The sequence below is a fragment of the Corvus moneduloides genome, chromosome 9 (genome assembly GCF_009650955.1).
Source record: "Corvus moneduloides isolate bCorMon1 chromosome 9, bCorMon1.pri, whole genome shotgun sequence".
NCBI lineage: Eukaryota > Metazoa > Chordata > Aves > Passeriformes > Corvidae > Corvus > Corvus moneduloides.
This window is the reverse complement of record NC_045484.1, coordinates 9,524,598-9,538,822: the sequence shown is the minus strand read 5'-3', so window position 1 is coordinate 9,538,822 and position 14,225 is coordinate 9,524,598. Positions and strand designations below refer to the sequence as shown.

The 14,225-nt window shown below is 37.9% G+C and overlaps 1 protein-coding gene across 4 annotated transcripts in view; it reads right to left on the bottom strand.

Annotated features, from left to right (window-relative positions):
• Window positions 1-335: 335 nt before the first annotated feature.
• Window positions 336-14,225, bottom strand: part of NEK7 (NIMA related kinase 7) — a 70,063-nt gene continuing 56,173 nt past the window's right edge. For 2 of the 4 annotated variants that reach the window (XM_032117252.1, XM_032117254.1), the window contains one exon: window positions 343-8,071. In XM_032117252.1, the coding sequence (XP_031973143.1) occupies window positions 7,961-8,071 (111 nt within the window). In that variant the 3' untranslated portion in view covers window positions 343-7,960. Of the gene's footprint in view, window positions 8,072-14,225 lie in introns of all 4 variants that reach the window. The other 2 variants (XM_032117253.1, XR_004241680.1) reach the window with 2 other exon arrangements.

Here is a 14,225-nt window from a genome sequence, read left to right as displayed (position 1 = left end):
GGCAAAACTTAAGGAAAAAACCCTACTGCTCTAAAAGCTGCCTTGCTCCACTCACTTTCCTCCTCAAATTTCAGTTTCCACCAACACTTGAGAGTTTAAAGTAGCAGTCCCATAACCAGCAGTCATCTGACAGCTGTTGGCTTCCTTCCCTTCCATCCCATCCCCAGTGATAAGCTCCCTTCCCCAAAGCAGGCTCTAGAGAACAGAAGCACTGAGTTATGTTCAGGATCCCAACTTCCCTGCTTCATCACAGTGGGCATAACTGTTATCTGCCAGGAAACAGCAGATTTGAAAGGTAACAATTGAGAAAATCCAGGCCATAAACACCACAAAACTTCTGTATCAAGTTTTACTGCCAAAAGTTTTATTTTACACTCGAGTTGCAAACGAATACGGTGTACACGTCATACAGGATGCAGAAGTACTACACGAACATACTTGTTAGCAACAACAAGTTTTCAAAAAATAAAACATCCTAACTTCTCTCTTTGTCCCAACACTTGACTTACCTTTTCTGCAATATAAAGAACATTTGAGGAGTGGCAGAAGAACAAAGAACGGCCCGTAACTTGTAACTGAGGAGTTTCTGACTGCACACAAGGCAAACAAGGTTTACAGTGAGGCACTGGAGCAGGCTGCCCACAGAAGCGGCACAAGCGCCCTTCCCACAGGTTTCCTAAATCTTGCTGAAGCCCTAAGCCCTGCTCTGAACTCAGCACTGACCCTGCTCTCAGCAGGAAGGTGGACTAGAGACTTCTCTCAAGGTCCTTTCCAATCTGAATGATTATAAAATTTGCTTCAAGCACAATCAGCAGCCAAATCCAAACAAATCAGTGAATGCCTCCTGTTTTCCTCGCTCCCAACAGAAAAACAATACTCATCTTTAATGATCATCTTTACAACAGTCCAGCATGACTGAAATCAAAGAAACAAACAGCAAATTGAGAGTACAGAAGAACACCAACACCACAACAAAAGGCCTTTGTGTGATTTAAAATTCTTTTCATAACAGCAGATTTTTTTAAATTGTTCTTTACACATTTGCAATTACCTGCTGTATAGCAATACCAAATATATTTCTAGTCATTTTGAACTGGGAGATTTCCTGTCCACACTGAGAAAGTTTCTATTGGCCCTCGATACACTGGCAGTGCTATATTCCCTGCAAGTGTCTCAGGGAAGCCAGAGAACAAGGGGCTGGGAGCTGGCAAAGAAGTAAGGAACCCCAAAACATCTGTTTTATCTTCCTGCTTGAGACCTCTTTCTATTGCTAGGGTTTAAATGAAAAGCAAGTGGAACTAGCAGGAAAGACTGAATGTACCTGTAATTTCATATTTTTAATTCCGTATGACAGAAAATTGCAATTAGACAAACGATGTAAGGCCTACACCCATCACAGAGGAAGCAGTAGAAGAACTAGCTGCATAATGTGATACAAACAAGCAACAAGGAATAAATATAAAACCTGAAAAGTACTAGAAATTTTTTTTGTGCCAGCAAACAACTGATCCTCTAAAACAAAATAACTACTCTGGTGCAAATAAAAAGTCAATAAATGTGTGTATAACCACACCAAATCCAACATTCAGCTCTACACCCCCCAGTTCCAAAACACCAAACTTCGCAGTTTTACAGAGATTTTTGTTTCTCCATCTCAACATAACTGAGGATAACTATGAACAGTCAAAGGTCAGACAATTTGACCAACAGTGAATCTCTGCAAACACACAACCTTCCACCTCTGAAAGCCTGCTGGAAGTGTGAAGTCAGATCATGCACCCACCACAGAGGCAGGCTTGGTTTGGCTTTGTATTAGGGCAGCGTGGGTAGAGAAGCAGCAGAGTACTGAGCTCAGTCCTACACCTGGAGAGTCTGGGTGGCACAGGAACAGAGGGAAGCATTGTGCCCAACACTGGGTCCAGCCAGGGAAGCTCTTAGTCACGTTCTTATTTCAAGCAATAATTAAAAGCACTGAAATCAAGTTGCTATCATAAGAAAACAACCGTTAGCTGTACGTGCAGGAACAAGACAAGACAGTTACACACAGAAATACAAAGCAATTACGGGAAACATCTCTTTATCTGAAATGACAGAAAACACAAGGCCCAAATTCAAGGACTTTCGAAGTACTTGGAGAAACAACCTATTCCAACTGTACAGTACTGAAATAAGACCAGATTTGTGGGATTCAGGTCTCTTTAAAACACAAAACAAGTAGTAATTTCGTGGAGTTCCTTCTTCAGCACACAAAACAGTGAAAGCCCAATGACAGTTTAGTCCCGTCAGTTTTGGTACTTTGAAGGGAGAAAAGAAGTCAAAATGACACAGAGGTTAAATCAGTGAAGATAAAAGATAAGAAAGAACAGATAGTGAAGAAGGCTGGATTCTGGTACATCTAACTCTGAGACACTTGATACGCAGGCATGGGAGAAGTGTCAGAGACAGAAAGGTTGTGGCCTTGGAAAACAGGCAAGTAAAATTGTCACAGATGTTAGAAAATAGTCGAGAGGGAGTCAGAAATAAAAAATTATATCTTTGAATCTGAACAGGTCTGAGGCTGGCTGGATACTAAAGGAATAATCTGGAGATAGGACCATGGGAGAACTGGACTAGGGGGGAGAAGCACTGGATTTTTGGGGCATTGAAATAAAGTGTAACATAAAAAAATCCAAAAACAAACTGGCAAGAGGGTGTTCAGGAAAATGAAATTAGATGAGAGGGAGGAAAAAAGGGCAAAGTACTAAAAACCAGAAACAGTGACGATGATGGGTGCCACCCCCTTAAAGACAGATGAAAGAGAAACTTGGTTGCTAGTGAAGGAAGAAGTAATTCAAGGAAAAGAATGAGGCATAAAAGATACAGAAATAAAAATGGAAAAACGTGGATAGTTAAGGGACAGAAAAGCGCAGTTCAGAAACAGATCCTGAGAATAAAAAACAACTTTGAAGAGGATCTTGTCAGGCAAAAAAATCAGGATTGAAGATTTTGTATCAAGAATGAATGGAGAACTAAAATGAACAGCAAATCTTCAAGCAAGCTCAACAAGGAAAAAAAAAAAAGGTGAGATAAAAGTGGTTAAAAAGACCATTTGGGAAGAGGACTAAAGCAGGTAAGGCAAAGCTGAATCTGAAGCTGTGTTGTGCTGACACACTCTTCAGACATTCAGAAAGGCTGGAATGGAAATTAAGAAATTACAAGAGAATATGTCTGAAGGGAGGAATGGAGACAGGGCAATGTGAAAAGCAGCCAAAGAAACCATGTACAGAGAAGCAGACAGATAAAAATAGAGACCAGTGAGTCAAAAGAAGTGAGGCCAGTGAAGGAAGGAGGCAGCGGTGAAGATGAGGGAGTCAAAAAGGTTAATAGACTGGAGATCCCAAAAGGAGTGAGTGACAGGGTAGAGGAGAGAGAAAGACAGATAAGCTGAAACAGAGCAGGTAGTGATCAGAGAAAGGGAATTTAGAAATGAGAGATAATAAAGTGAACAGTATTTAGTAAAGACAAGGTCATGGGAATGATTGAAGCAGTGAGAAAATCCGTCTAAAATGAGAAATCGCAGGCATTGGGCTGGAAAAACAGAATGAAGAACAATGGAGTTAAGTACTGATCAGGGGAGAAGAACTGGGCTTGCCCATGGGGAGGGATAAAATTTGAGAAGACAAAAATGGGTTGATTTTAGCAAAGTCACAAAGAAAGATGCAAACTAATGACCACTAGGAAAACTAGACACAGAGGACTTCAAATCAGGAAGAGGGTAGGGCTAACAACAGGACTGACAAGGCAGAAGCAGAAAACAGCAGTCATAGAACTTTAGCAGTGAATAGGAATGGAAAACACTTTTTTAAAAGCACCAGAGAAGGGCATAAAGGTTCACAGAACAGAATAAAGTTTGAAAAACAACCCTAAACATCTACAGTTGAGTCATGTTCAGAAACATAAGTAGCACCCCACGAGGCAGGGTTGGCACCTCTATTTCCCTCCTTGCCAGAAAGATTTACTCATCCAGACCAAGCCAGAGACCAGAAATTCGTAAGACCAACACTGACACTGGTTAGATAATGTGGGGATACAGCTGAGTAGGGAAAATGTTGACTGTTGAAGTAGATAAAGACTATTAAACACTACTAAAACTTACGGAAAAACAGTGATTTGACCTCTGCCATCCAGACCTTTATGTCTTCACAAAACAAGACCTGAAGGCCTTCACTGACTCTCCCTCACATCACCTCCTGCTCCTACCAGCTCACACAGCCAATGCAGCATTCACCAGCATTCAAGTCAGCTGTTAAGATTCTCACCACTCTGCATAATAGCAAAGAGAAGAGATTAAGCAAACAGATTGCTTCAAACAAACATCACTGCGATTTTGGGTCCCGTTCAGAGGTATCTGAGAACCACTGGCATAAAAGTTCTTCTCCATTTCCAAGCCTCTGTCAAGAATTTCACTCTACGGCTTTCTTAATCATGAGCATGAATAAAACACCAGCCTTCTCAGACACTTCTAATACTGCATTTCATCTTCTGCTATACTGGCATGTTTTTAAAGTTTCTGCTCATTACAAAAAGACAACACACTTCTATTGCCTGCTCATACATTTGGGAGCTGGATCATTAGGAGTGCAACAGAACAGGGGAAAAAACCCACATTATTCCCTGCTACCAAACCAGTGACATGCAGAGAGTACAAGAAGTGAGCTGAGCACATCATTTCTATCTGCCCTACTGATTGCTGTTTATTCGTGTGTGTAGATGTGGTTCACTCAAAATTACTGAAATTACAGAAAAACCAGCCTAAATATAAACAAGAGCTCACAGGACCGGGGCCATAATGGGAGCTCTTTGTTATTTTTATGCTTTATCACATCTTCTCATATGGCTTGAAAATAATTTTAAATTTAGTTTTAAATCTTAGTTTAAAACACACAATGTATTGGATGTAGTATTTTAGATAATTCTTTAATAAATAATGCAAAAATAATTTTTTTTTAATGTACTGTCTTTTGTTACAGTCAAGAAATCTCACCTAGAATCAACTACTGGAAGCAGTAAGTTGTCCACAAGATAGGTAGCATCTATTGTAATATATCTCTCTCTCTCTAAAAAGGAAAAGTTTGAAAAAATATCATAGATGCAATATAATTTTTACATTATATTTAATATCTGTATGTTTTATTTCTACTGGACTACTGAACAGCAGGGGAGCTTTCAAGACAAAGGAGGTTTTATGCAATGTAAAGCACAAAGTTCACTCCTGACTCAAGTTAATACTGGAGCATTACTGAAATAAAAGGAGGAGCCATTTGGGTACATTTGGGGTAGAAATGTAACATGTTCTCTTTAAAGCAAATAAACACAAAATGCCGTAGAGCTTAAAACAAATAGTGCTAAATGTCATCATCAACATAGGAAAAATTGAATGGTGGTTTATAAAGAAAATATTTTATAAGCACATAGCATACACTGGAGTGTTATAACAGACTTACCGTTTTTGTATGTTACCAGGTACTTTACTTTAGGAAGAGATTCTACAATCCCCACATATGTACGCAAATTCTATTAACCCACATTGGCTTTTTAATTACAGAGTTTGGTACCAGAGTTATCTGCACCATTCATTCCACAGATTTTAAATCAGGAACCACTATTTCTTTTTCTCAGCACAAGATTTAATCATAAATACTAAAAAAACCCTCACACTGCTAAAAAAACTTAAATGCTTAAGTATGCTCAGTTGCTAACTCTTAACTCAAGATTCTTTTACTCAACATTCCCTTCCAGGGGAGGGATTTCTATCAGCAGTTTCTTTCAGAAAACATTCAATACTTTATGCATAATATTAGATACAAACAGCCTGCATGAGGTTTGTGGGGGTGTTTCAGTGATTTTTAAATGTTCCAGCACATTTCAGAAAAAAAATTGAGTACTTGTACATATTTAGAGCTAATTCTGGCAGTCAAGCAAATATTGTGCTGCCTTTTCCAATACAAAAATTTCATTCTATGACATATGAAACATTTTTATAGAATATAACAATCATGTTTTAAATTATATAACCATTTAATAAATGAAAACAAATCTATGGAGGTTGCTAAACACAAACCAAAGTTTCTCAAATACTTCTTTCCAACAAATTGTTCCACTGAAGTCCTATAAGATTAAGTGCACACAGAAGTGGGAAGGAAAACTACGGTTTCATAGAATTTGTCCTACAGGATCTGGAAGCAAAAATTTAAAAAATATATATTAAAATAAGCTGGTGATCTGGCACATATACCATTTAGAAACTCCCATTTTTTTACCAAACACAATTTTCATAGTATTTGTAGTTCTAAAAAATACAAAACTGAAAACAACCCTGACCTGCCTTGAACACAAACTCCACAGATGGATTTTTACTCTTTGAGACTTATATCAAATAAAAATTACAGCTGCACAGAAAAACAAACAAGCAAAAAAAAAAAAAAATCTGAGCATGCAGGGATGTGACTGCATCTAGAACCTATATGTGTATGTACATACTGCTGCTTTTATTTCAACTAACTTTTTACTCACATAAAGAAAAAGACTTAACTGACAGTAACAGCTCCTTAGCTACTATCACTGATAATAATTATGTTTTGACAGTTCTGTAAAAAATGTTCAGTCTTGAAACTCAAGAAATTTCATTTCACTCTCCATTTTTACCACATTTAAAAACAAGACACATTCCTTCCTTAACAATGAAAATATTATATAAGCATATCCCAAAAGGCACTAAGGTATAACAAAAATATTCAGCATTTCCTTTTCAACTAATAAAGTATCTGTAAGACAGTTTGCGTATATTAATTATTTCCCAAATTAAGGCGTGGCAACTTTCTCTTAAACATAAAAGCCATAATTTACTTCTGCTAAATATAAAACTAAGTCTCAGGATACAGAATACAAAAATCGTATCTTTACGTAGAATACAGTCTGTGTTATACTAGACTATTATATCTTTGCCAAAAGATTTCTGTATTTAGAAAAAAAAAATTAAAATTTAAATATACTGTAAGGTCACTCAAATTATTTTAAACACAAAAATCTACAAACAGTGACATATACACAAACAGTTGGGAAGTTGTAACTTAAAGCTCACATCTTTTAATCAGACCTGCTCAAATGACAGCCTCAAAAGAACCTATTTGCTACAAGAAGCATCTGCATGGTTTTAAGACTGAACTATGCAGACTCCCATTGCCCCAGGGCAGTGCTGCACAAGTCTATTGAAAACTACCCGATTGCTGAATCAACACCTTAAATTTTCCCAGAAAACCTCCAGCAAGTGTTTTATGTGTATTATGAGAGAATAACAAAACAAAAAGGGATGTTACAAAAATTTAATCATGACAATTTTTCCTGAAACTATTTTTCCACTGCATTTGGCAAGCAGAGAACTAATTCTATCACTTGTCTACTCTTACAGCAGGAACTGCGAACTACGATTCAATATAAAATACAATAAGCTCCTGTAATAATTATGTTCCTTTTGGAAGAAAGATTAAAATAAACTGTGCTGATTCATACTTTCCATAAATTACTAAAAAGGTGAGAGATCCAGACATTTTGCTTCTTGATAACAAGCCTAATATCTGTATCATGTGCAAAAGTGCAACTGTGTTTTAGAACTGAGGCCCAACTGAATACAATTTTGTTATTACAGAAGTATACTTGAACCCACTAACATGGAAACAGCAGTTCATGGCATCTTAAAATTAAGCTTTACATATTTAAACCTGTTGTACAACTGCAAGTTAGTAAAAAATACAAAACCCAGGAATAAACAGAAAACAACAAAGCTTGTATATAGATTGGTTTACAATTCAAAGCACAACAGTAGGCTTCAAATAATTACATTTGTGTACCACACACGGAGAGGTGGGATGATTTATTTAAAGCACTTGGTTGTTGCTGCTCCTTGCTCCGGCTCTGAGGCTGCTTAGCTGCTGGCAGTGTGTGCGTGCATACGTTTCGCTACATCGTACACGTAGGTGATGTCTGGGCGCTTCTCCGGATCCGGGTTGATGCACATATTAACTAATTGTCGCAGCTAGGAGAGGGAGAGAACATGACAGGAGCGTTGGCCTTCTTACAAGCAGGATTTGTGCATTATCAAATTCAAATTAATACAACGGGCAAAAATTAGCCAAACAGCGGCTCTGCACAAGCACACAGGCAGCCCTCCCTCTCTGCTCACACACTGCACGCAGCTCTATGCAAACACATATGCAACACACTCCCCTCATTTCTACATTTTGCACTGCTGTCCAGAACAACTGATGAGCAAGTTCAAGTTCTAATCCTTTCAACATACAACTTTAGACATGCATTTAGTCCAATCCCACATAATTTATAGACACTTCCCCCAGTTTCTGGAGAGCTGTGCCTGCAAAGCCCAGAAGACTGAAAGGAGCACAGAGCGAAGGTAAACGAGGGCTGCTTTGCTCATTCAGTCCCGATACAGGAGTTAGCCAGCAATAAATGGCATTTCTGCCTGACAGGTGCCAAGAAACAAAAGGCAGTGGTGCTCCATCTAACACACAGTTAACTCCCAGAACCTCCTGCTGCCAGGAGCTACCAATACACACATATTCATTCAGCCACGGAACAAATTAAACCCACTGAGGGCTATCTGTTATAAGGACTCCACCCTTGAGGAAATATCTGAAATTAAAACTGGAAGCTGGGAAAGTATTTTGGGGGAGTACCACATTGTGCTGGCCCTGTTACTCCACTTGTCCACTGCTGAGGACATGATACTGGAATAAATAAGCTTTGGCCTACATCCCAATATGTTAGGATTAGATTGTTTGTAGTGTTCTTTATGTAAAGAAGCACATAATTAACAAATATGCTCACAAAAGCCTCTACCTGGTAAAAACCAATCACTATGGCCAGAAAACCCCATGTTTCCAGAAACACCATAACCTACTGGATGTTCTTAATGCACATATTCAGCATCAACAACAAAGAGCTTCCACATCACCTGGATACTTTTCTTTGCCTTCACAAACTGACAGACAGTTGCAGGCTTTTCTCCTTCCACTGATATGCCTAAGAATTTATGACATTAGAACTTAATATATTGTATGGATAACCTTCTGATAGGGCATCTATTTTAAATTGTGTGCATCTCCTAAGCGTTTTTCAATGTGGAACATACCTCTTTCATACCAACTTACTAAAACGTTTACAATGCTTTGCAAAAACAACCAACTCTGAAGATCTTCCAAAGTAGCTTTGCCAAATCCTCCTGGACCTCCTTATAGCACTGGGGACAGGTGAGGAGGGAGGGGGAGGACACTCCAACAAACACATTGTGATCCAGTCTTCTATGGCAATATATCAAATTTGGTTTTGTCTCCTAGCCAGTACTACTAGGTAGGATTATTGAAAAGAATCTGTCATTATTGCAACTAACACAGAACGACCTCATCATCCTCATTATTCAAAAGTAACATAGGCTGCCTCTTCAAACCTGCCATCGGAGAGATTCCTTCCTGCTTTTTATAAAAAGAACAAGAAGGATTTTAAATCATAATTATACTCCTTTCACTTTTCAGAAGATTAATTTAAATGCATGGGAATAAGACTTCCTGAAGTTAAAGAAGAAGCCCTGCATACCACTATATAAAGCTTTGTCCATTCACCCTTGCAGATAAAACTGTACATGACGTACAGATTTTTTGTACTAAACAATATAAAAAACAATGCCATTAGACATCCCATTTTAAAGCAAGAAAAGCTCAATATTTAAAAGTGAGATAATTCTGAAGATAGTGGTCAGATTGCTGGATTGAAAAGAAACACATCAAATCAAAATAATCTGTACCAGACTTGCTATTTGAATCTTAAATACATTAAGTATATTCTGATTAATGGAGTTATAAAAGCCATCATATTGCTTCTGGCAGTCAATAAATAAAATACAATGCCAGTGACAATAAAAACTATTAGCCTGCAATAAATCCCAAATATTTGAAGAATAGAATGCTGGAAATCATTAGCTACTGTAAGAAATAATAATTGCCAGCATGTAATACAAACATGCAAGCAAAACAATCGCCTGCAGAAGAAACAGGTGGGACACAGGGGAAGCAGGAGGCACAGGATAAGCAGAGATGAGCAGCTTGCCATGCAACACTTCAAACAGCCTGCACAGAAAACAGGGAAGACTGAAGAACATCCAACACCATCAAGCCTGAAATTACAGTCAAATAAGCAAACATTTTGTGAAGAGAATACAGGTGTAATTTATCTGCAAAATACATCTAATCCTGAATGTGTACATTTATCTTTCTCTGTGAAGACTTCCATCTGTTCAACAGAACTGCATACAGTGAATAGTCTTCATAAAGGACCTTGAAGGGTTGAAATCTACAAAGTCAGCATCAGAGGGGAAGCAAGAGTATTCTTTCTCCTTTTTTTACTAGCTGTTTATCAATACTTTACTGTTTGTAGAGCAGCAGAAACAGATCTTCAAGAAATTGACCTGTGAAGCACTTGAGAAGCCTTGTCACAGACCTCTTTAAATGGTGGTCACTGCAGTTACTGCAGTATCTCTGTGCCCTTCCTTCCTTGGCAGGTGCAGAATCTCACAGGTAAGGCAGGAACGCTGAGCTGACTATGCCTGGGACACTACACAACAATAGTGCAGATTGCTGAGTAATTTCAAAATTGCTGCACTCTCTTGAGCCTTGTAACTGAACAGCAAACCCTTGGAAGAAGGTGAACTGATTCTGCTAAACAGGATTAAAAGTTACACGGGAAGACATTCTTTCAGGACTGAAACTGGGAGGGACCACACTGGAAGCTAATACTTGGTGATAGCACTAATCCTTTACTCCTACAGGAATATTCATTTCAATAAACCTGAAATCCATCTGTCAGCCCCTCTAGTACCAATAAAATTTCCAGTGTATCAGAAAAGCTCACCAGTGTCACGGGAAGAGCCACTGGGATTCTAAAATCAGACTATCATTAGAGATAGAAATAATTTTTTACTACCTGGCACAGACTGGCCAAGAGGCAGAGCAGACTCATGACTGAGCCAGAGGGACCTCCTGTTGCATCCCCAAGCTGCAAACTTCTTTGTCTGCTTATTGTTCTTAACCTCCTCTGTGCACTTAGCACAGTGACTGTCTTTAGCCTGGAGCTTAGCCTGACACTGGAGCAGTGGGACATACTTCCTTTAGCATTAGCAGGTTTTTCAGCTATGAAATAAATAATTATCACTCAAGTCAGGAGGAGGGGGGAAAGACAGAAATATTACAGGCAAGTGCGTTGCATTGTTAGCCAGCTGAAACAGAGAAATTTTCATATAGGGAATTTTGGATAAAAAAAAACACCCACAAAACCATTCTTACTCTGAATAGAAGACCTTCTTGAAGCCTTTTCTGAGTGCTTTTCTCAAGACCTGCTGGCAACTAACACTACCACTGTGGACCTGCTGGCTCCTTCTGCTTTCACATCTGGGTTGGAGGTTGGCAATGGACTTTAGAAGAAATCCACCTCAATCAAAGGGAAGATTTTAAAACTTCATCATGAAAGCAATGTGATACTGCTATTAGCTGACATGATTTTAAGAGTATTGATTGGAGGTGGCAAGAGAGCCCCAGCTTTGAATTCCCTAAAGCAGAACAGCTTTCAGTAAATGCTGAGTACTCACTCTGAATACCAGATGTTTTTAAGGGATATTAAAAAATTGAGATATCCACAGTTACCAAGCATTTGAAAATCTTGGCTCTTGTCTACCACTGAAGCAATAGTTTGTGAAAATGCATCTCAGATTATTAGAATTTCTAATCAAAGGTTTTTAAAAATATTACGCATCTGTCCATCTAAAGGTGCATCTTTGTCACACTGTTCTCTGATGACACAGATGTGACACAATTACTAACATGTTACTGCTACAGAGGTTTCAAAACTTAGAAAAAATGTCACAACTTAAAACTCACTAAAATTTACTTAAAAAATTTTCTTGAAAAAGTACTTGTCTTGTAATTCATAATGAAAGTACTTACACTCCTATATTAGAGGATGCACAGAGCAACACTCCGTGAAGTTTTTGTTTCAGAAAATTCTTTTTCATAAAAAATGAAGTGGGTTTTACTCTTCAGTGAGCCCTGATCTTTACTGCTCACTGAGTGTCCTTCTGACCTGGTTAAAGGTTTGACATCTATATTTCCAGTACAGGTGAAACATTTAGGACAGTATCCTAATATGACAGATAACACTTGTTTCTCTTTTTTACAGTTCATGCCAGCACAGTATTTTTTCATACAAGCTAAAAATGGTCAATGTATGTTTTCCACGTACCTTAGTGAAGACACAAGTCTTCAGAGCAGAACATAAAAAATATTCCCATTACAGTTTCCATAACTGATGGCTTCTTTTAAGAAACTGTTTTCTTACCTATCTTAACACCTATAATAGCTCTGATTCTCTCATTATCTTTAAAATAACTTACATGTATTTTGCAGATAACTGGCTTATCCAAGGTGCAGAAGTACATGTCTGCTTTGAAATAAATAGGAAGTAACACGTTGTGGTTTGCATGTGGTTTGCAAAACAAAAAACCTATACAGATATAAGGAAAAGCTGGAATGTCTCTCCCCACCCAAACTCTAAGACCTTCTATCTGGGCCAGACTTTGATATTTGCCCCTTGGCTGGGAATCCACATCTCCAACTTCACACTTAGCTGCAGCGAAGTAGCCCTGCAGGCAGGCCAACTTCAACGAACCACTAGTGGTATCATCATTAAAATCCTGCTGAAGGTCACCATGGAAACCGCCTGCTGAGGCTTCGCTGCTGCATTCGGCATCTCCTAATCAGCTACCATGTGAAATGCAAATTCAGACAGTCTGAAAATTAGTCAAGAAGAATAGAGGATGAGGATGCAGATACGTGAAATATTCATGCGCTTCATGGAAAAAGGAAGACAGCATGAATGACACAACAAAGAACGGCCCCTGACATTCTCGCTATCATTTTGCATTATTGTTCACACCCTACTGTATTTCTAGGCCTCCAGTTCTGAAGCTGGTTATATGAACTGCCATATTTAGAGTCTACAATAAATAATAATTAAAAATGGCCAAGGTAAAATGACTAATCAGCAAACCCACAAAAGAGGTACAGTGTATAAATTACACAATAGATCATTATTTCAGCCTTTGTAATGTCACCGCATTATCTTTTTAAGTCCAGTTTGTTTCATAAAAGGGGAAAAATTGTCACTTTAAATACAAAACAAAACACTGAGCAGTAATCTTTTATTAATAGTCCAATCACTGTCTTTGGATGCAAGAAAATTTAAGGTTCAGAATTACAACCCCTAGTCTATAAATGAAATTGTATAATGTTTTATGTTTATTAGAAGTATTTCAGTGCTTGTATTTATTTGCGTTTTCAAAGTAATCTTTAATTCATGTAGTCTGAATTCAATTAGAATTGGTTACTAATACCTGTTCTTTGGTTTACAGCTTCTATCAGTTAGCCCTGTTCTTCTCAAAGTGGGAAAGTATTTCAAAACTGGCATCTCAGAACATTAACAAGCAAGCATTTCTATTTTCTCATTCTGTTACACTAAGAAAAGTATTTATTTTGTTTAGTTTCTTTTCATTTTAGACCTCATAAAAGCAAGTACTCCCCCTTAAATGCACTAATGACAGTAAGAACCGTTAGCTCTCTGCTTAAAACAAACACTGCTGCAACATGCAGGAGTATATTGTTCATATTCAATTATATTATGTCTCTAAATTATTATTATTGTTATATTATTTCTCTGAAATTTACTCTTAGTCTTGTCAAGAACCACTCCTTCTTGCAAAAGAACTGCTGTTCAATTGTACTGAACAGCACATCCCAGTTTTATAATGTAGACAAATGGGAACTGAACAATTCATTTTTACTACTGAGTTACATTATATCTGTTTTAATGCAGGCCCCTAGAGGAACAGGCCAGAGCACTAATTTACTGAGCAACATAAACTTGTATAGTTGTGCTTTTAGAAAAACACACTATAGATGTAAGACTCTATCCCATCCTGGCATGTGGAACATATCATTGTGCATTCTGGGAAAGCATTTTGTCATACTTGCAAGGAAGCTCAATGAAATTGAGAATCTAACAGTATGACGTTTCCATCATTAATACCCTCAAATATAGATCATGAGAGACTTGTTTTGACAGGAACATTT